The following is a 21,938-nucleotide window of genomic DNA, read 5'->3' on the forward strand; positions in this document are numbered from 1 at the left end:
GGTTTTAAATTGGAGTTAAAGGGCAACGAACGACTCTTGGATTGAACATAACCACAAGGCAATTAATGTTTTACAAACATCACTTTTACATAATTGTAGTTGTTTTTAAATGTAAAAAATTATTTGATAAAAACACCCTCTTATTTTGTTCTAAGATTGAATCATGGCTTCTTTGAATAGGCGTAAATGTAAGAATAAGAATAGTCCTGACACCTTCTGTTATATATGTTCCACACTTTGATATCAAAGGCGCAATATTTCATCGTTTGTGACACGTGCATATATTGCCTATTTTCAAGTTCCCCTTGGCGATTAAGACAAGAATTGGGCTCCTCATTGTGTGTCATAATTGTGAGGAAATGTTTCATGACTGGACAAAAGGAAAACGCAAAGGAATGCCTTTTCCTATTCCCATGGTTTGGCGTGAACCTAAGGACCACAGCAGTGACTGTTACTTCTGTCTGATCCATACAAAGGGGATTGGCAAGAAAAAATGGCATATGATCGCATATCCTAATATTCCTTCAGCAATACGACCTACCCTACATTCTGAGACACTCCCAGTTCGGGTTTTCATTGGTTTTATTTCTTCTAAGGACGAAGAAAGTGAACATGGTGATCAAGTGTATTTTGATAAGATGCATGAGGAAAAATGTTTGTAGAATCTGAAGGGTCCTTTTCTGATGCCAAGCAGTCATTAACCCTTCAACAGTTTAGCCAACCTTAATTGAATGACTTAGTAAGAGATTTGGGCCTATCAAAGAAAGCAGCTGAGTTATTATCCTCCAGGCTTCAAGAAAAGAATGTACTTCACCAGTCAGCTAAAGTATCCCATTTCAGGAAGCGTGAACAAATTTTTGTGGACTTTTCCAAAGACAAACACTTTGTTTACTATCATGATATCAGCTGTCTTCTCAGCTTGCTAGGTGTTACCACTTACAGTCCAATAGAATGGCGGCTATTTCTTGACAGCTCTATACGGAGTCTGAAGTGTGTTCTCCTACACAACGGTAATGTTCATGCAGTGGTTCCAATTGGTTATTCATCTCATCTGCGAAAAAGTTATAATGACATAAAAATTTTCCTCGACTTTCTGAAGTATGAGGAGCATAACTGGATCATTTGTGTGTATCTTAAAGTGGTAAATTTCCTGCTAGGACAATAGAGAGGTTTCATGAAGTATCCTTGCTTTCTGTGTTTGTGGGACAGCTGAGCTCAGGAGAAACACTGGAGGAGTGGCCGAAACGTGAAGCTCTGGAGGTAGGGATGCAAAATATTGTGAATGAACCTGTAGTTAATCGAGACAGGATCATTTTCCGCCACTTCACATCAAACTTGGCTTAATGAAGCAGTTTGTTTGGGCTTTGAATAGAGAAAGTGAATGCTTTCAACATATTATTTCTGCTTTTCCTGCCTTGTCTTTCAAGAAGATAAAAGCAGGTGTATTCGGTGGACCTCAAATTCGAACCCTCATACGTGACAAAGAATTTGCCAAGAAGATGGATAAGGAGGAGAAAGCAGCATGGTAATCTTTTGTGGCAGTTACTTCCTTGGCAACAAAAAAGTTGAAAACTTTGAACTTCTGGTTCAAAGGATGCTATTGGCTTTCCGTGACATTGGATGTAACATGAGCGTTAAGATTCACTTCCTGGGCCCTGGCCAGTTGGCTCAGTGGTAGAGCGTCAGCCTGGTGTGCAGAAGTCCTGGGTTTGATTCCCGGCCAGGGCACACAGGAGAAGCGCCCATCTGCTTCTCCACCCCTCCCCCTCTCCTTCCTCTCTGTCTCTCTCTTCCCCTCCCACAGCCGAGGCTCCATTGGAGCAAAGATGGCCCGGGCTCTGGGGATGGCTCTGTGGCCTCTGCCTCAGGCTCTAGAATGGCTCTGGTCATGATGTAGCGACGCCCGCCCCGGATGGGCAGAGCATCGACCCCTGGTGGGCAGAGCGTCGCCCCCTGGTGGGCGTGCCGGGGTGGATCCTGGTCGGGCGCATGCGGTAGTCTGTCTGACTGTCTCTCCCTGTTTCCAGCTTCAGAAAAATAGAAAAAAAAAAAAAAAGATTCACTTCCTGCCTGACCAGGCAGTGACGCAGTGAATAGAGTGTCGGACTGGGATGCGGAGGACCCAGGTTCGAGACCCTGAAGTTACCAGCTTGAGTGCGGGCTCATCTGGTTTGAGCAAAAAATCTCACCAGCTTAGACTCAAGGTCGCTGGCTTGAGCAAGGGGTTACTCGGTCTGCTGTAGCCCCACAGTCAAGGCACACATGAGAAAGCAATCAATGAACTAAAGTGTCTCAACAAAAAACTGATGATTGATGTTTCTCATCTCTCTCTGTTCCTGTCTGTCTCTATCTATCCCTCTCTCTGACTCTCTCTGTCTCTGTAAAAGAAAAAAAAAAAAAGAGTTGTTGGCTATTCTAGATCCTTATGAATTTTAAAAGGAGCTTGTCAAATTCTACCCAAAAAAGTCATATTGAGATTTTGATAGGTATTGTTTTGAATCTATAAGTTCTTTTTGGGAGAATTAACATCTTTAACAATCTTGAGTCTTCCAATCCATTAATATGGTATATTTCTCAATTTACGTAGGTTTTTGAATTTGTCTCTAAGCAACATTTTAGTTTTCCTTGTGTGGGGATTGCATTTTTTTTGGTTAGATTTGTCCCTAAGTAGTTTATAATTTTGATGCTCCTTTAAATAAGATTAAAAATTTTTTTCCATTTCTGATTGTTCGTTGCTAGTACATAGAATTGGTTTTAAATGTGATTTTTCTCCTATAACCTTGATACAGTTATTTACTAATTTGAGTGGGTTTTTTTATTTTTTTGTAGAATCTATTGTACTTTTCAATAAGGAACAGTTTTAATGTAGGGAATTAAAAGTTCACATGACCATTAGAAAGTCGGGGGGGGGGGGGAATTCAAGGAGGTCTCTGTTATTGTTGATGAAATTAGAGTGCCATTTTCCCAGGAAAGCAGCAATCTCAGATGCCTGCAGTGCCAGTATAGCTTTCACTCATCTGGAAGCTACTGTAAAAATGGGAGGTCCTGTCTACCAATGGTCATGTTGTCTCCTTGCAACTGTTTTCAAAGAGTATTGACTTCTTTTCTGCCTTCCAAATGTCAAGTGGGTTCCTCTCACTGGCAACATCTAACAGAACAAATGGAGAATAGAATTCTGGGGAATGTAGTTCCAGGCCTTTTCCTGCAACACAAGGAAGACTAATAGGAAGGGGTTATCACAGAGGAAATTAATAGAGATGTATGTAAGATCCTGCACCTGATTGTAGAGAACTAACTTAGCAGTACTGTAAAACCTGTGGGGTTTGGTGATTTTAACTCAGTAAGATATATCCAAGAAGGCAAACTTGCTCTTTAACAGTATGGGCAGTGATAAGCTCTCTGGGACAAGGAAGTGGCAGACAGATACACTCTATGTGGCACTGCTTTGTCCAATAATTGGATGAGTGTAGACAAACAAACATGTTTAAGGGGACAATGACCCCCACTGGTGAGAGACTAGACAACCAAGTCACATATGGAATGTTTGACAGAATTGAGAATGCCTCAAGGATGCATGATGGTTGACTACAACAATTTAGAAGACTTGTTCTTTGCAGTCTGAAAAGGAAGGCTTAGGACCAGTGGGTGGAAGCTATATATAAGGAGCCAGTTTCTAAGGCAGTATAAAAGAAATTCCTGCCCTGGCCGTTGGCTCAGTGGTAGAGCTTCGGCCTGGCGTGCAGGAGTCCCGGGTTCGGTTTCCGGCCAGGGCACACAGGAGAGGCACCCGTCTTCTTCTCCACCCCTCCCCCTCTCCTTCCTCTCTGTTTCTCTCTTCCCCTCCCGCAGCCAGGGCTCCATTGGAGCAAAGATGGCCCAAGCGCTGAGAATGGCTCTGTGGCCTCTGCCTCAGGCGCTAGAATGGCTCTGGTTGCAACAGAGCGATGCCCCAGATGGGCGGAGCATCGCCCCCTGGTGGGCATGCCTGGTGGATCCCGGTCAGGTGCATGTGGGAGTCTGTCTGACTGCCTCCCCGTTTCCAACTTCAGAAAAATACAAAAAAAGAAAGAAAGAAAGAAAGAAATTCCTGTGCAGCTGCACTATGATTGAATAGGTCAGGAGCTTCCTTTCGATTGCTGGACTGCCTGGCAAGTATATGATAAAAGAATTGTGGTTTCAAAAAAATTAATAAAAATAAAAATAATTGTGGTTTCAAATGAGAGGTTCGTCAGGCACCATTGTAACCCTGAAATTCTTTGCAGGGAGAAATTTCCCAAGTTATTGGTTATAACTTTTGCCTCATGGAATTTCTAAAAGTGAAAACAAGTTCTAATATATTATTCTCTCAACTTTATTTGGTTTGAGTAATTCCAAATAAACTTATTCCTTGCATGTGCCTTGAAATATGGAAAATGGGAGTCAGTGGCTATGTATGCAAAAGTCTTATTGCCATATTTCATTGATTCTGAAAATTGCTTCTTTGACATCTGTATCAGTTGATGGTACCCTTCACTATTGATGCTTTATATTTGCTGTCATCCAGATTTTTTTCTAATGTATTGATATTACAGAGAGAGAAGGGGGGAGAGAGAGAGAGACAGAAGCATCAATCTGTTCCTGTATAAGCCCTGACTGGGCATCAAACCCGCAACTTTTGTGTATTGGGGGATGCTTTTAACCAACTGAGCTATCAGATTCTTTTTTCTTGTGTGTACAGATTTGGTCTTAGCTTTTTCTTTTTTGATTTTTTTATAGATGAGAGGGAGGAAGGGAGATAGGGGTAAAGGAGAGGGGGAGAGAGAGAGAATCATTAACTCCTTGCACTTAGTTGTTCCATTTAGTTGTGTACTCCTGGTTTGCTTCTTGTGTGTGCCCTGACTGGGGAGCGAACTGAACCTTCGGCCTCAGCACACCAGGACAGTGCTTTATCTATTGAGCCAACTGGCCAGGGTCGGTCCTAACCATTCTTTTATTTCTTTTTAAATTTTATTTATTTTATTTTGGAGAGAAGAGAGATAGAAAGGCGGCGGGGGGGGGGGGTCGGGGGGGCAGAAAGCATCAAGTTGTAGTTGCTTCCCATATGTGCCTTGACCTGGTAAGCCTGGAGTTTCGAACCAGTGACCTCAGCATTCCAGGTTGGCACTTTTTCCACTGTACCACCACAGGTCAGGCTGTCCTAAGTATTCTTAATGCTATCATTTCAGTGCAATTCCATACATATCTTATACAACCTTAGTTATTTAATTGTCTTTTAATATACAGAGGTTCGCAAAGTAGGTTTACAGTTATACAAACAAGGAATACAATAGTTAATGAATAATAATACAAGAAAAATCTGTTTCACCTACAACTGTAAACCAATTTTGCTTACCCCCATATCTTCATAAAGATTAAATGGCACTGAAACACAAATAGTAATAACAAAGCTTAAGCTTGATATTAGTGAGGTTATTTATTTTTGGAGAAATGACTACAATTCCCTATTTTCTTGGAAAGAAACAACTAAGTGCGTTACACCTGTGCAATTCCAGATAAGGTCTAGGGATCAATTAGAAATGGAGAATTGTAGGTCCCAGCCAACATCTACTAAAATAAAAATCTGCATTTAAACAAGATTCCCATTAAAAGTTTGAGAAACATTGCTTTATACAACCTCATATAGGATGGTAACCCATATGTAGAAGGAGCTGTGTTAAATTTTTTTTCCTGTGAGCCACTCAGTGTTAGAAAGATTTTTATGCCTCAGTACTCTTTGGCCTTGTCTACTAATTTAATATCATGTGCAAATTACATTAGCATTCTATTAAATTCTCTCATTCAGATCCAGCAAATGAAAATGTTAAGAACAAATTCAACACACTTATCTGGAGTATCCTACTATGTAATTTTCTCTGCCTGAATGGCTATATTCCAAAATGCTATCTTATTTTGTGCATCTTTAATTAAAAACACTAAAAATTGATACTTTGAGCACTTAACCCTTTTTGTTCTATTCCTTTGTTAATTTTCTTCACCTCAAATATGTGTACAGTATCATTAACTTAGTTATAGTTGTTAATGGTTTGGTGTCTAGTATATTTTCTTACTGTTTTATAAATTGCCAAGATTACCGATTGTCTTTTAAGCAAATAAATGTCTATTAAAGTCACCTATATTAGGTGTAGTTTGGAAACCATATGTAAATCTAGGTTGGACAGAGTTCTTAGTATTTAGATAGTAGAATTCACTGTCACTTGTGCCAGGGGTTTATTATATGGAGATACTATCTCACAGATTCTTGGGAACCACATAGAACTGGGGACCCCACAGGAACCTTTTCCTCTTTCTGTACATTCAGGAAATGACTGTTAACATGTGTTGGCTCTAGGACCAGGCCATCTCTGCCATGCTCCTTGAGAGCATAGATGCTCTGTATCCTGTCAGTACCCTGTTAAAGTCACACACAAGCACAACTTATTCGTGGAACATAAATGAATCTCAATTTTTAGTTAGAAGGGAGTCGGGAAGTAGACCAAAAGGGGCTTGGAATTAGAGTTGACTGAGCTAAGGCATGTGTCCTACAAAAAGTCAAATAATAGCTCCTATTATTATTATGTCACTGAAATTTTCAATTAAAGAATTATATTGTGAGTGACAGAGGAACATTTTAAATACCCCAGTGGTGTCATATTTATCATATAAGGAACTTACTACAAGAACTTTGATTGATAAAACTTTAACAGAGCATTTCTGTGAATGTCAGGACTAAATTTCTAAAATTCTTTTGGACTCTTATGTGACCTTCACAAAGAGCTATTTAAAAATGGTTTAAAGTTAGAAGTCCTTGAAAAAATTTTAAATAGATGACTAAAAGATGAGTCAATGTTGGAAGCATTTTTAAAAATTAAAATTTTGACCAGGCAGTGACGCAGTGGACATAGCGTTGGACTGGGACACAGAGGACCCAAGTTCAAAACCCCAAGGTTGCCAGCTTGAGCATGGGGTTGCTGGCTTGAACAAAGGGTCATTCATTTTGCCGGAGCCCCCCAGTCCAGGCACACATGAGAAGGCAATCAGTGAACAACTAAGGTGCTACAACGAAGAATGGATGCTTCTCATCTCTCTCCATTCCTGTCTGTCTATCCCTATCTGTCCTTCTCCCTGTCTCTCTCTCTGTCTCTGTCACACATACACAAGAAAAAAAAATTAAAATTTTTATTGAGATAATTGTAAATTCATGTGTACCTGTAAGAAATAACATAAGGATTCCATGTGCTCTATACCAATTTCCACCAGTAGATTCTTCTTGAAAAACTGTAATACAATATCATAACCGAGATACTGACATTGATAACAACTCATTTATCTTATTTACATTTTGTCAGTTTTACTTGTACTTACTTATTTGTGTATGTGTGTTTAGTTCTGTATGGGTTTTTTTTTTTGTTTTTTTTTTTGTATTTTTTCTGAAGCTGGAAACGGGGAGAGACAGTCAGACAGACTCCCGCATGCGCCCGACCGGCATCCACCCGGCATGCCCACCAGGGGCTACGCTCTGCCCACCAGGGGGCGATGCTCTGCCCCTCCGGGGCGTCGCTCCGCCGCGACCAGAGCCACTCTAGCGCCTGGGGCAGAGGCCAAGGAGCCATCCCCAGCGCCCGGGCCATCCTTGCTCCAATGGAGCCTTGGCTGCGGGAGGGAAAGAGAGAGACAGAGAGGAAGGAGGGGGTGGGGGGTGGAGAAGCAAATGGGCGCTTCTCCTATGTGCCCTGGCCGGGAATCGAACCCAGGTCCCCCGCACGCCAGGCCGACGCTCTACCGCTGAGCCAACTGGCCAGGGCCTAGTTCTGTATGGTTTTATCACATGTAGGCCCGTGTGTCCACCACCAGTATCAAGATACGGAATATTCGTTCTATCACCTCAAGGATCAGTAGTGTCACCCCCTTTTTTATAACCACACTTACTTGCCTCCACCTCACCCCTTGACAAATTCCACCTGTCATTTCAGAAATGTCATATAAAGTGGATCATATAGTATGTAATCTTTGGGATTGGCTTTTTTACTTATCATAATTTTCTGAAGATTCATCCAAGTTGTTGATGTCTTAATAGTTTGTTATTTTACTGTGTTAATTTGCTTCTGCACATTTCACATGTTGGATATCTGTTCAACTCTACAATTGTGTAGAGTTGGTTATAAACCGGGACCAAAGGCACCACCACTTTTACTGACCACAGAGCATCAGAGAGATCGGTTTTGATGCTGTGATAGCAAATTACCCACACCTTTAAAAAAAAAAGTCTTTTTTTGTGTGACAGAGACAGAGAGAGGGATAGATAGGGACAGACAGGAAGGGAGAGAGATGAGAAGCATCAGCTCTTCATTGCGGCACCTTAGTTGTTCATTGATTGCTTTCTCATATGTGCCTTGACCAGGGGCTACAGCAGACCAAGTGACCCCTTGCTCAAACCAGCAACCCTGGGTTCAAGCTGGTGAGCTTTGCTCAAACCAGATGAGCACGCACTCAAGCCGGCAACCTTGGGGCTTTGGACCTGGGTCCTCTGTGTCCTAATCCAACACTCTATCCGCTGTACCATGCCTGGTCGGGCAAGAAAATTCTCTTTATACCTAAAGTTCTTTTCTTGTCAAGATGAGTCCTAGTTGTTTAGCTGAATCGATGGCCTTAAGATCTTTTCACTCCAGTCAACAAATCGGTGATCACCACTTTCAAGTAAGAAATTGTCAGCCCTGCCTCTACTTGATGTTTGAGGCATGATGAGCTGGGGTACATAAATTCAAAAACCTTTGGTCATCGTTCTAGTTTGTGGAAAAGTTAATCTGTTACCTGGATTTTCCCAAGCCATGAATTTCACATATCCAAGGTTCTGTATCCCCCCCCCCCCCCTTTTTGCATTTTCTGAAGTTGGAAATGGAGAGGCAGTCAGACAGACTCCGGCATGCGCCCAACCGGAATCCGCCCGGCATGCCCACCAGGGGGCGACGCTCCGCCCATCCGGGGCGTTGCTCTGCTGCAACCAGAGCCATTCCAGCGCCTGAGGCAGAGGCCATGGAGCCATCCTCAGCGCCCCGGCCAACCTTGCTCCAGTGGAGCCGTGGCTGCGGGAGGGGAAGAGAGAGACAGAGAGGAAGGAGAAGGGGAGGGGTGAAGAAGCAGATGGGCGCTTCTCCTGTGTGCCCTGGCCGGGAATCGAACCCGGGACTCCTGCTCGCCAGGCCAACGCTCTACCATTGAGCCAACTGGCCAGGGCCGGTTCTGGTATTTTCAAAATACCAAAGGCACTACAAGTTGTCTTCAGAGCAAGAAGAGCAGAGGTTGATGCAGTGAAGCTGTTATATCCATGTTATTAGGCGAGATACAGTCATAAAGAGTTAAACTAAGAGCTCCAGGAATACAGGCATTATCTCGTTTTGTTTGTTACTGAGTTTTCTGCCTCTGGTACAGTGCCTATTAACATCAAGCAGGCACTGAAATAATGACCAGAAGGAGGAAAGGAGAAGGGGAGCTTTCAAGAAATATGATGCCAGCTTTACTGGTGGTGGCTCAGTGGATAGAGTATGAACCTGGTATATTAAGGTCCCAGGTTCTAAACCCCAAGGTTGCCAGCTGGAGTGCAGGATTACCAGTTTGAGTGTGGGATTATCAACATGATCCCATTGTCTCTGGCTTGAGCCCCAAGGTTGCTGGTTTGAGCAAGGGCTCACTGGCTTGGCTTGAGATCCCAGCTTCCCCCCCATCAAGGCACCTACGAGAAGCAATCGATGAACAACTGAAGTGACATAACTACGAGTTGATGCTTTTCATCACTTTCCCTTCCTGTCTGTCTGTCTCTTTCTCTCTCAAAAAAAGAAATGTGATGCCCAGTTCTTTTGGTATGAGTGCAAACTATTACAAAGTAAGTACAGAAAACTCGGAAGGGTGTAAGTGTGGGGGGGGAGTTGCTATGGAAGGAGGTGAGGGAAAGTTGGGAGTATACCACCCTTCACCCAGAAAAAAAATACAGCTCTGAATTCACACCAAGCACTTTCCATTCAGCAGCCTTGTACTTATTCCCTCTCTGTGGGCAGTCACTCATTCCCTGATGGTTTTGTTCATTTAGGTCTCCAGTCAGATATAAACACCTCATAGAGGCCTTTGGTGAACATCTTGTGTACTGTAACCCACCCTCTTCCCTCTTCTCTGTCCCTTCCTTCCCTCTTGGTCACTCTCTATTCTCTTTCTCTGCTGTATTTTCTTCATGGCATTTGCGATTTCCTGGAACCCTCTGTTTGTTTGTCTCTCATCTAGACTGTCAACTCCCAGAGGGCAGGGACTGTCTCTCCACAATTCATTGTTATATCCCCATGGCTTATGTCAATTTGTGACACAAAGTAGTAACTTTTTGGCAAACAAATATTCTGACGTGTGTGTGTGTGTGTGTGTGTGTGTGTGTGTGTGTGTGTGTGTGTGTGTGTTTTGAGAGAGAGGGAAAGAAAGGTGGGTGGGGGAAGGGACAGACAGAGAAGCATCAACTTCTTCCACTCAGTTGTGCCATTGATTGCTTCTCATATGTACCCTTACTGGTGCTCAAAACTCAAACCAGCACCCTCGGGGATTGAGTCTGCAACCCCAGGATCGAACCAATGACTTTGGCATTCTAGGATGACAGTCTATTATTACCTGTGCCACTGGTCACGGCCCTTGGCTTATTTTGTACTTTCCTTGCCCTAGCCCCCAGGTTAGCTCTTTTTCCAAAGAACTGGATTTTTTTAGTGAAGTAGTAGTATTTAAAAGCCACAATCTGGGTGCTGTGTTCATTGGTATTTGGGTGTTGTTTGTTCCTCAAGCCCTCTCAATAATAGAGGTATGTGTGTGTGCATATTAGTCCCCCTTAATGTACAAGGGATATGTTCCAAGACCCCCAGTGGATTCCTAAAACCACAGATAGTGCCAAACCCTGTATATGCTATGTTTTTTCCTGTACATGTCTTTTCACTTCAGGGCTTCTGTTTCATATATCCGAACTACCAGCATCACTGCTCTGCTGGCACTTTGGGTCCATTATTATTTTTATTTATTTATTTATTGACAGACAGAAAAGGAGAGTGATGAGAAGCATCATTTCCTCATTGCAGCTCCTTAGTTATTCAGTAATTGCTTTCTCATATGTGCCTTGACGGGGATGGGGGGTGGGGGTACAGCAGAGTGAGTGACGCCTTGCTCAAGTCAGTGACCTTGGGCTTCAAGCCAGTGACCCCTCACTCAAGGTGATGAGCCTGTCCTCAAGCTGGATGAGCCCGTGCTCAAGCCGGTGACCTCGGGGTTTCGAACCTGGGTTCTCCATGTCACAGTCTGAAGCTCTTATCAACTGTGCAACCGTCTGGTCAGGCTGGGTCCGTTATTAAGTAAAATAGGGGTTACTTGAACACAAGCGCTGTGATACAACAGCAGACAAACTGATTACTGAGGCAGCTATTAATGGGCAGGTAGCTTAATTCTTCCAAAGGAAGTGGAATTTAAAGAGAAGGCTCAATTCTACCAATATACACAGTAAAAGATCACAGTGAAAGCACAGCCTGTCTCCTGGAAAGCTTTGAAAAATATTTGTTTTGGAAGTAAATCTGCTTATAGTGAACATGAATTTCAGTCCCTTTCCCTGAATTACCTGTTTATGGAAAAAATATTTGAAAAGGTTAGTTGTTTTTTAAGAATGTGTCTCATTAAAGACTTACTGCTTTTTTATGTTGCATTTTAAAAATAAACTTTCAATTTTAGAGTAGTTTTAGGGAGAAAAAAAAACTTAATGCTTTTTTAAAGGCATTGAATATTTATAAAGGAGATATTCCTGCTCTGTTTGCTCGCTTTTTGTGATCCAGAAAATATGAAGACTAAGATACAATAAGTGGGTCATGAGGAACCAGAGGAACCATCTTCTTCCATTTGCATCTAGAGGAAGCGAGAGGCTCTAAGAGCCAAATATAACAGGATCTGTGGTCAACCTTCCTTAGATGGTCAACATTCATCTTGCCAGTTTTTGTAAATTCTTTTTTTTTTTTTACAGGGACAGAGAGAGAGTCAGAGGAATAGACAGAGACAGACAGGAACGGACAGAGATGAGAAACATCAATCATCAATTTTTCGTTGTGAGACCTTAGTTGTTGATTGATTGCTTTCTCATGTGTGCCTTGACTGCGGGCCTTCAGCAGACCGAGTAACCCCTTGTTTGAGCCAGCGACCTTGAGTCCAAGCTGGTGAGCTTTTTGCTCAAACCAGATGAGCCCGTGCTCAAGCTGGCAACCTCGGGGTCTCGAACCTGGATTCTCTGCATCCCAGTTCGATGCTCTATCCACTGCACCACCGCCTGGTCAGGCTGTAAATTCATTTTCTTAGTGCACAGATATAAGTGGAATTTTACCAAGAGCTCCATGTTGAGTCTTATGTACACATGATCTGACTCCAAAGAAGTCCAGCTCTAAACCAGGAAAGTTCAGTAGTGCCTCTATCATGACTGTACAGTGTGTCCATCAAGTAATGGTGCACTTTTGACCGGTCACAGGAAAGCAACAAAAGATGATAGAAATGTGAAATCTGCACCAAATAAAAGGAAAACTCTTCCAGTTTTATACCTATTCAGAAGTGCAGTTCGATGTGGGCTCACGCACAGATTTTTTTTTTTTTTTTTAGGGCTCCTTAGGTAGCTATCCCGTATAGCCTCTACAGACTCGTCACTGACTGATTGATGGCCTACCAGAATGGGGTTTCCCCACCAAACTGCTGGTTTCCTTCAACTGCTTATCCCATCGAGTAATGTTATTCCTATGTGGTGGCGCTTCATTATAAACGTGCCAATATTCACGTTGCACTTTGGTCACCGATTCAAATTTAGCGAGCCACAGAACACACTGAACTTTCCTCTGTACCGTCCACATCTCGACTGGCATGGCCGTGGGCTGCTCCGCTGTATACATAGTGTTATGTCATCATCTGCGCATGTGCACATGCTGCCACATCATCCTACAGAAACTGGGAGGGTTTTCCTTTTATTTGGTGCAGATTTCACATTTCTATCGTCTTTTGTTGCTTTCCTGTGACCAGTCAAAAGTGCACCATGACTTTACGGACACACTGTATTTTTAAAGTTTTCATGAAAGCTACCTTCAGAGTGTGTATTGTGCACTTTAGGCTTTTATATATTTATGCCCAGAGGGTACAAAAGTAGAAAATGTGAGTATGGACAGATCCACTGAAAACTTGACATGTAGGTCAACTCTTGGCTGTGTGTGTGTGTTTAGTTCTTGGTTTTTGTAATTGCAGCATTAATTACCTGTTTGTGAGAGCTTGCCTCAGTGTTGGTCTTCAGTTCCTTCTGTATAGGTTAAGTCAGTGGTCCCCAACCATTTTTGGGCCACGGACCAGTTTAATGTCAGAAAATATTTTCATGGACCGGCCTTTAGGGTGGGACGGATAAATGCATAAAATTAAATTATGCGACCAGCATAAAAACTGTGGTATTTTTAAATATAATTGTCGAACTTATGAGACAAGCATCAAGAGTGAGTCTTGACGGATGTAACAGAAGGAATCTGGTCATTTTTTAAAAATAAAACATCGTTCAGACTTAAATATAAATAAAACGGAAATAATGTAAGTCATTTATTCTTTCTCTGTGGACCTGTACCAAATGGCCCACGGACCGGTACCTGGGACCGTACTGGGTTAAGTGATTTCCACTCCTCAAACTTGAGTCCTTCAGGAACCATCTTTGTGATTTTTGCTACATCTGCAAATCTTTACCTTAATGTTTGTCTTTAATATGTCTGACTTTTAGCCTTTTTCTAGATAATATCTGTGAAACTGTGTATCTGATGTATTGATCCCCTACAGTCACAAGTACTATAGGCAGTGTATATTCAGCACTTGGGGACCTGGGAACTAGAGCTCCAACTATCCTTTAAGTTCTGAAATTCCATAAGCAAAGCTCCTGCCTTGAGCTTTGAAGTTGTGTCAGTTATGTGTTTTTCCCAGTTGACACATAGTGCAAGTTGGCAGCTTTTTATATATATTAGAATACATCTTATATTCTGTAATAATAGAGAATAAACATTAAATTTTAAAATTATTTTTCAAATGTGAGGTGTAAATTATCATACATTATTTTAGTTTTTTGATAACCTGAAAAATTGCTTTTATTTATACTTTTTTTGAGAGAGAGAAGCATCAACTCATTGTTCCACTTACTTTGTGCACCCCATTGATGGCTTCTCATATGTGCGCTGACTAGGACTTGTACCAGTAACCTTGGGATCAAGCCAGTGACCTCAGTGCTTAGGGATGATGCTCTATCCACTATACTACCAGCCAGGGCCACATTATCTTAGTTTCTTAAGATTCAGCATATTTCTTCAACTAGAATGTTTATTATTGTGTATCATTTTTATTTTAATCTGATTGTCCTGATTCAGGTGTGCCAGAAAAATGTAGTGGTAAACTCATCCAATAAAATAATAACCTGATATGTAGGACACTCAGTACCTGCCTTAAAAAACACAAGATATAGAACATAGAGTATTATGTTACTCACTGTGAAAGTGTTGTGGGGAAATATCTAAATTATGATAAGTACCTGTGTACCATCATTGAATTAATATATTCTGAGTTATTTGTGAAGAATAATGCCAGAAGCCAACTGGATGTTGTCATATAGTATATTTATTCATATTAAATTCTTTGATGAGTGGGAAATACACTAATTTGTATGTGTGCATTAGGAAGACCTCATAAAAATTCACTTTAATGGACTTCTTTAAAACTAAACTTGATGTCATATTTTGCAAAAGGGGTGATGAACTGAAATATGAGTATAACTAAACGTGAGTTTTTGCATTCTTTTAGTTTAAGTAAAATACTTTGTTCTGCTCAGTCACAGACATAAAATGTTACCTAGCACACCATCCACAAAACATTTGATTTGCTACAAATAAAATACAACACAATACAAATAAATACAAATATAATAACCTTCTGGTGTGACATTATCTTAACAGAGAGAAGGAGCAAGAAAGGGAAGAACAGTTAATGGAAGACAAGAAAAGGAAGAAAGAGGATAAAAAGAAAAAAGAAGCCACTCAGAAGGTGGGTTTAATCAATTAAGTCTTTTAATAATGCTGCAGCTGATTTCATGAAAAGAACAATAAACAATATTGAGAAATGCAAGACTTTTACCAACACTTGAACTTTTGTCATATTTCATTATTTGAATCATAATTAATCTCCATTTTCTTAAGCAAACTTATTGAATAACTTGAGTTGCCACAGTTTGCCCTGCTATTCTCCTTTTGGTTCACTTCCAGCATTGTCATTTATATGAGTCTGCCTTTTGATAATTTCATAAAGAAATCTCCCTTGCAGAGGGTCTTTTGGGCCTTCACAGTGATTTGAGAAAGAAAGCATTGCATGGCTTTGAGATTTTGCCTAAGGTAGAAGAGGTGCTAAAAAAAGGGCAGATAGATAGCTGTCAGTTGTGAAGTCTTAGTTGAATTGTTTGTGTGATGGGGCTGTTGGAGCAAGCAGAGATAGTCAGAGCCCCTTGTCTGTTTCCCTTTGCTGTAGAGCAAAGTTCCCTTTGCTGTATCAACCTGTGGGTCGCGACCCAGGCGGGGGTTGAACGACCAAAACACAGGGGTCGCCTATGGCTTTAGGCGACCCACAGGTTGAGAACTGCTGCTGTAGAGCATGCCCCTCTGCCCTGGACATTGTCTGAGCTCATTTCCCCCACCTTGCCACCCCTCTTAGCATTGCCTGACATGGGCTTTGGCTCAACAGTGTTGCTTTGATCCTTTTTTAGAGGCAATTTGATTTTCTTCCAGTTCTTGTTATCACTATCTGAAGCTCTTGGGAAGCAGGGCCTCGCTGTGAGAGGCAGGTTCCTGGGTCCCTGCTGTGGTCCCAGGTTGAAGATAAGTTTAGGGAGGTGGAAACTGTTAAAAGGTTCAGAGGAAGCTCTAGATTTTGAACAGACTCAAGGCAATCAAACACAGCCAGGGCAAGGTAAAAGGGACACTGCAGGTTCCCCAGTATTGTTGTATATAGTTCAGCTTTCTGAATTACTGAAATTTGATTATGAGTGCCAGCATTAAAAACAATACTGGAAATACTGTCTGAATGAGTTGCCTGTGGCCCTGCCACATTAAACCTATAAAATGTGATTTATCTTTTTTTCATGACTTAATTAAAAGGAATATTCATTATTATTTGGTGCTGTAATAGACTACTGTGCTCTTTAAGATTTTGTCTGCTTTTAACTTTTGTTTCTGGGCTCACCATCAAATCTTTATGCTTTTAGGATACCTGCTTCTAATGTGTTCCTTCTAACCTGAGCTTGTTGTAATTGTCTAAAATAGCAGTAAAGGATTTGACAAAGTTATCAGATAATGACCCAGATACTTAAAAAAATTTTTTTTTTTGAAATGAGACTTTTTTATTGATTTTTTTATATTGACATCAGTTCCTCTGAATTTTATTTATTTATTTTTTTTGCATTTTTCTGAAGCTGGAAATGGGGAGGCAGTCAGACAGACTCCCGCATGCGCCCGACCAGGATCCACCCGGCATGCCCACCAGGGGGCGATGCTCTGCCCATCTGGGGCATCGCTCTGTTGCATCCAGAGCTATTCTAGCGCCTGAGGCAGAGGCCACAAAGCCATCCTCAGCGCCCGGGCCATCTTTGCTCCAATGGAGCCCTGGCTGCGGGAGGGGAAGAGAGAGACAGAGAGGAAGGAGAAGGGGAGGGATGGAGAAGCAGATGGGCGCTTCTCCTGTGTGCCCTGGCCGGGAATCGAACCCGGGACTCCTGCACGCCAGGCCGACGCTCTACCATTGCCAACCTGCCAGGGCCTTAAAATATTTTTTTTAAGATTTTTATTTACTGATTTTTACAGAGGGCAGGTGGAGGAACATGAGGTATCAACTTATAGAGTCTCCACTTTAGTTGTTCATTGATTGCTTGTCATCTGTGGCTTGACTGGGCAAGCCCACGGTTTCAAACTGGTGACCTCAGTGTTCCAGGTTATGCTCTGTCTACTGCGCAACCACAGGCCAGGAACCCACTTTTTTTACACTTTCTTTTGGGTATGCAGCCACATTCCATGCCATTGAGGTTGCAAATAAGCTGGTCTACCAGCCATACAATGTTGTACCCCACACACACTGACCCTCCAGCTGAAATGATGGGAGAGTAAAGCTCAGGGAAGGCTTGTTTTTCCTTTAGGGCAGTGGTTTTCAACCACTGGTCTGGTGCCAATCCACCAGAACTTTCGTGCCAATCCATGAAAGAATTAACCACCTTGATGTTGTATGAAGATTATAGACCCAATGATGATAGGCACGGACATCCTGGCAGAGTGGCGGTTGAAACCTCTGCCTGGGGGCATTCACACGGTTCATTTAGTAAGTTGGTACAGCAGTTGGATTCTGCAGTCTGTGAGAATAGACGGTTAACAGGCTGGACACTGGGGTACTTGAGCTAAGGCTAGGAACAAGATGGTGCCAGATAGAACAGTTGACTAGTATACATGCAGTCCATTCTCATTCTTTAGAGCAAGACAGTAGACAACAGTGTTCTCTTAACCTGAAAATGTCAGTGTCTAGAAATGAGTAATACAGCATGCATCTGTAAACTTTCATTGTGGATCCTACTAATAGAAAAATTATTAACAGTAAAGATGGTATGGGTTTATTCAAGAGTGCATTGGGATTATTTATGTAGAGTATGTAGTTTAGTCAGCTGGATGATCTCTGGGTGCTGGCCTCTGCGTCAAGAATTGGTTGAGAAGTTTTGGTAAAGAGAAAAATCACCATGAACAAAATTTCAAATGGTTAATTATGAACAATAAAAATTCAGTCATTTTGTTCAAAAATGTTCTAGATTGGCTGACACAGGGTCTAGGCCAACACAAGGCCTCTGGTATTGTTTTATCATACTGAACTATTGTGAAATTTCAGAATGAAATTGTGATTTAGCAGTTTTAAGGAGAGAACACAAAGCTTATCATGTGATTGTCTTAGTGGTTTTCAGCTTTATGTAGAGATGGCACTCCAGCTAGGGGGCACAAAATGTGCTGTGATGCAAAGAATTGTCTAGAACATGCCAGAGGTTCTAGTATGCAGTTCTTCAGTCAGTCAGCAGACGTTTGTGGTGCTTCTTAGTCCTTCCACATCTTTCTTGCGGCCTGGCCCACTGCTTTATAATCATCTCTTTGCTTCTGTCTTCCCCATTGGACTAACTGTAAGTTTTTCAAGGTTTTATTCATATTTATATTTCCAGTAACTAGGATAGTGAATACCTGGTGCATAAAAGTCACTCAAAAAATGTTTGTTTAGTAAGTGAATGGTCACTTAGTAAGAATGAGTGCTAGCAACATAATTTTCTTGACAAATTGACTTATTTAAATCTTAATTAAATTATTTCCACACCAAAATTAAACACGAGCATTTCCCCTTGTGTTCAATGGTTGTGGCAGTTTGCTCTTTCTAGAGCCATCACTAAGTAAACTGTTAGATTTCCATTCATTAGAGAGGTGTCAAAGAAGGATTCTATTAACATTCATTAGGCTGATGCTGCTAAAGGATCATTGTTTAGTGTTGGCAGAACACATGCTTTGATCATCCAGCTTTTAACTGTCTGGGGGACAGATCTTTTAACAGAACCCACATTATAAGACACATTGACATTTGGAATTGTTACTTACAATTGGAGAAGACATTGACTTTCTGTATAACTGATCATAATGGCATCCTAAGAAATATTTACAATGGTGTATAGCCTTAAATTGCCTTACGGAATTGGTATGTATGTGAGTACAAATTTGTTTATTCTTGGATAAGCAGGGTTATACAAAAAGTATACAGTTGAATTGAGCTCTGTAACAATTAGTACTGGGAAACACTGTCTACCAGAAATTCAATACAGTAGAATTAGCTTGTCTTTTAATGCAGGAAGGTAGGAAATACTCCAGGAGATCACACAAATGGATTGTTTAATTCAGATTCAGTCTTGATACCGGTTTGCTGGAATCCATTGTGAAATGGGCTGGTTAGCTACAGGACATAACCTTCCAAAGATGAGCATGTTTTTTGAAATACCCATAACAGTAACTTAGTATGATTAGTAGTCACAAATAAACTCCTTTTTTTTTTTTTTTTAATTTAATTTTATTTTTTTTGACAAAGTGAGAGTCAGAGAGAGGAACAGACAGGGACAGATAGACAGGAAGGGAGAGAGATGAAAAGCATCCATTATTCATTGCAGCTCCTTAGTTGTTCAGTGATTGCTTTCTCATATGTGCCTTGACTGGGGGAGGGGGGGGGGCTACAGCAGAGTGAGTGACCCCTTGCTCAAGCCAGTGATGTTGGGCTCAAGCCAGTAATCATGGGGTCACATCTCTCTTGCCACGCTCAAGCTGGCGACCTTGGGGTTTTGAACCTGGGTCCTCTGTTTCCCAGTTCAACGCTTTATTCACTGGGCTACCGCCTGGTCAGGCTCAAACCTCTTTTTTTCTATATGGATATTTTTATTACAAAATCAGATAACCAATATAAAAATTTTTTGGAAGATTAACAGTTGAGAAAAGAGTTTAAAATTACCTATGATCTCAATAATGTTATATAACCCCTATTGGAATTCTGGAAGGTTTTTTATTTTCTTTTTTGCATTTTCTTTTGGATGTTTTATTTATGCCCTTTTGTGGTTTTGTTTTAATATTATAGCGTGCATAATTAGGTATTCTCCTTTATTTTCCCTCTTATTAGCAGAAACAGTTTTCCATGTGTCTCCTAACCATCATTTTCAAACTCTCTAAAAACCTATTATTACAGCCTGACCAGGCAGTGGCGCAGTGGATAGAGTGTTGGACTGGATTGCAGAGGACCCAGGTTTGAAGCCCCGAGGTTGCCAGCTTGAGTAAGGTGTCGCTGGCTTGAGTGTGGGATCATAGACATGACCCCATAGTCGCTGGCTTGAACAACGGGTCACTTACTTTGCTGCAGCCCTCCGTCAAAGGACATATAAGAAAGCAATCAATGAACAAATAAGGTGCTGCAATGGAGAATTGATGCTTCTCATCTCTCTCCCTTCCTGTCTGTCTATCCCTATCTGGCCCTTTCTCTGACTGTCTCTGTCAAAAATACCCCCCCCTGACCAGGCAGTGGCACAGTGCATAGAGCGTCGAACTGGGATGCAGAGGACCCAGGTTCGAGACCCCAAGATCTCCAGCTTGAGCATGGGCTCATCTGGTTTGAGCAAAAGCTCACCAGCTTGGACCCAAGGTCGCTGGCTTGAGCAAGGGGTTACTTGTCTGCTGAAGGCCCACGGTCAAGGCACATATGAGAAAGCAATCAATGAACAACTAAGGTATCGCAATGAAAAACTGATGATTGATGCTTCTCATCTCTCCGTTCCTGTCTGTCTGTCCCTATCTATCTCTCTCTCTGACTCTCCCTCTGTCTCTGTAAAAAAAAAAAACAAAAAACATTATTACATTTAGCCTTTCCAATCTTTTTTTTTTTTTTTTGTATTTTTCTGAAGCTAGAAACGGGGAGAGACAGTCAGACAGACTCCCGCATGCGCCCGACCGGGATCCACCTGGCACGCCCACCAGGGGGTGACGCTCTGCCCCTCCGGGACGTCGCTCTGTCGCGACCAGAGCCACTCTAGCGCCTGGGGCAGAGGCCAAGGAGCCATCCCCAGTGCCCGGGCCTTCTTTGCTCCAATGGAGCCTCGGCTGCGGGAGGGGAAGAGAGAGACAGAGAGGAAGGAGAGGGGGAGGGGTGGAGAAGCAGATGGGTGCTTCTCCTGTGTGCCCTGGCCGGGAATCGAACCCGGGACTCCTGCACGCCAGGCCGACACTCTACCACTGAGCCAACCGACCAGGGCCAGCCTTTCCGATCTTTTAGGTTAATCACGTCCATAGATATATTAGTTACTATACTGCTCACAAAAATTAGGGGATATTTCAAAATGAATATGAAGTGATAAAATATCCCCTAATTTTGTGAGCAGTATATATAAAGAAACAATACTTTTAACAAAGCAATCTTTATTGGTTCAAAATTTACATATTTCATGCTGTTTCCTATAAACTTTGATAAAAGTAGCAAACTTTTGAGTATTAGCATAGGATATCTGTTTAATCTTTGTAACAATCCTTTTTGGGGAGATGCTATTACTGTTTCCAGTTAACAGGTAAACAGAAAACTTAGACCCCACACAGCCAGGAAGTGGCACAGCTTGATCCAGAATCCTGTTCTCCTACTATGACTTCTGATGCCTGTGAGGATGGGCCCCTGAACTTTTGGTTTCTAGATCTAAGATCAGATATTTGAGTCGATACTCACAGGGGAATCTTTTTGTCTCTGTGGCTAATTTAGTTGCCACATCCATTTGCTTTTCTCTAGTCATAACAATCAAAATGGCAAATAACATTTCTGGTACAAGAACTTCATCACTTAATGAGAGTGGAATACTTTTTGTTTCAATTTTTAATATCCTTCATAATGATGGTCATGTAAGTTATGATGGCTGTTGTCTTTAGAAGAATGTCTGAACTGACTCCCAGCTTCTTTTTCTGGATTTTAACTATGCCTATGTATCTGATAGCTGGAATTACTTGAGTTATTGGAATTAAAGGAGTCTTATAATACCGAATTAGAAAGCAAATCTCATTTACTTATATCTGTTCATTTATTTTGCAGGTCACGGAACAAAAAACCAAAGGTAAATTGTTTGTTCATTTTTTTCCTTTTTAATTCATTGGAACCTTTTATGTTTACATTTTACATCCTTGCTGACTCAGCCTCCAGTCCACTTAATAAATGAGAGTGGATAGAGATTGATTAAGATAGGGTGTTTGCAGTCACTAAAAGAATGGTAATGACAAATAAAAAGTACTTGTCATGGTGCTTGT

At 41.6% G+C, this 21,938-nt stretch overlaps 1 protein-coding gene across 4 annotated transcripts in view; it reads left to right on the forward strand.

Annotated features, from left to right (window-relative positions):
- Positions 1 to 21,938, forward strand: part of TNRC6B (trinucleotide repeat containing adaptor 6B) — a 286,705-nt gene that overhangs the window by 192,306 nt on the left and 72,461 nt on the right. For all 4 annotated transcript variants that reach the window (XM_066358478.1, XM_066358477.1, XM_066358474.1 and 1 more), the window contains 2 exons: positions 15,024 to 15,111; positions 21,727 to 21,748. In XM_066358478.1, coding sequence (XP_066214575.1) covers positions 15,024 to 15,111; positions 21,727 to 21,748 — 110 coding nt within the window. The remainder of the gene's footprint in view (positions 1 to 15,023; positions 15,112 to 21,726; positions 21,749 to 21,938) is intronic.

The sequence above is a fragment of the Saccopteryx leptura genome, chromosome 1 (assembly GCF_036850995.1).
Source record: "Saccopteryx leptura isolate mSacLep1 chromosome 1, mSacLep1_pri_phased_curated, whole genome shotgun sequence".
NCBI classification, from domain to species: Eukaryota; Metazoa; Chordata; class Mammalia; order Chiroptera; family Emballonuridae; genus Saccopteryx; species Saccopteryx leptura.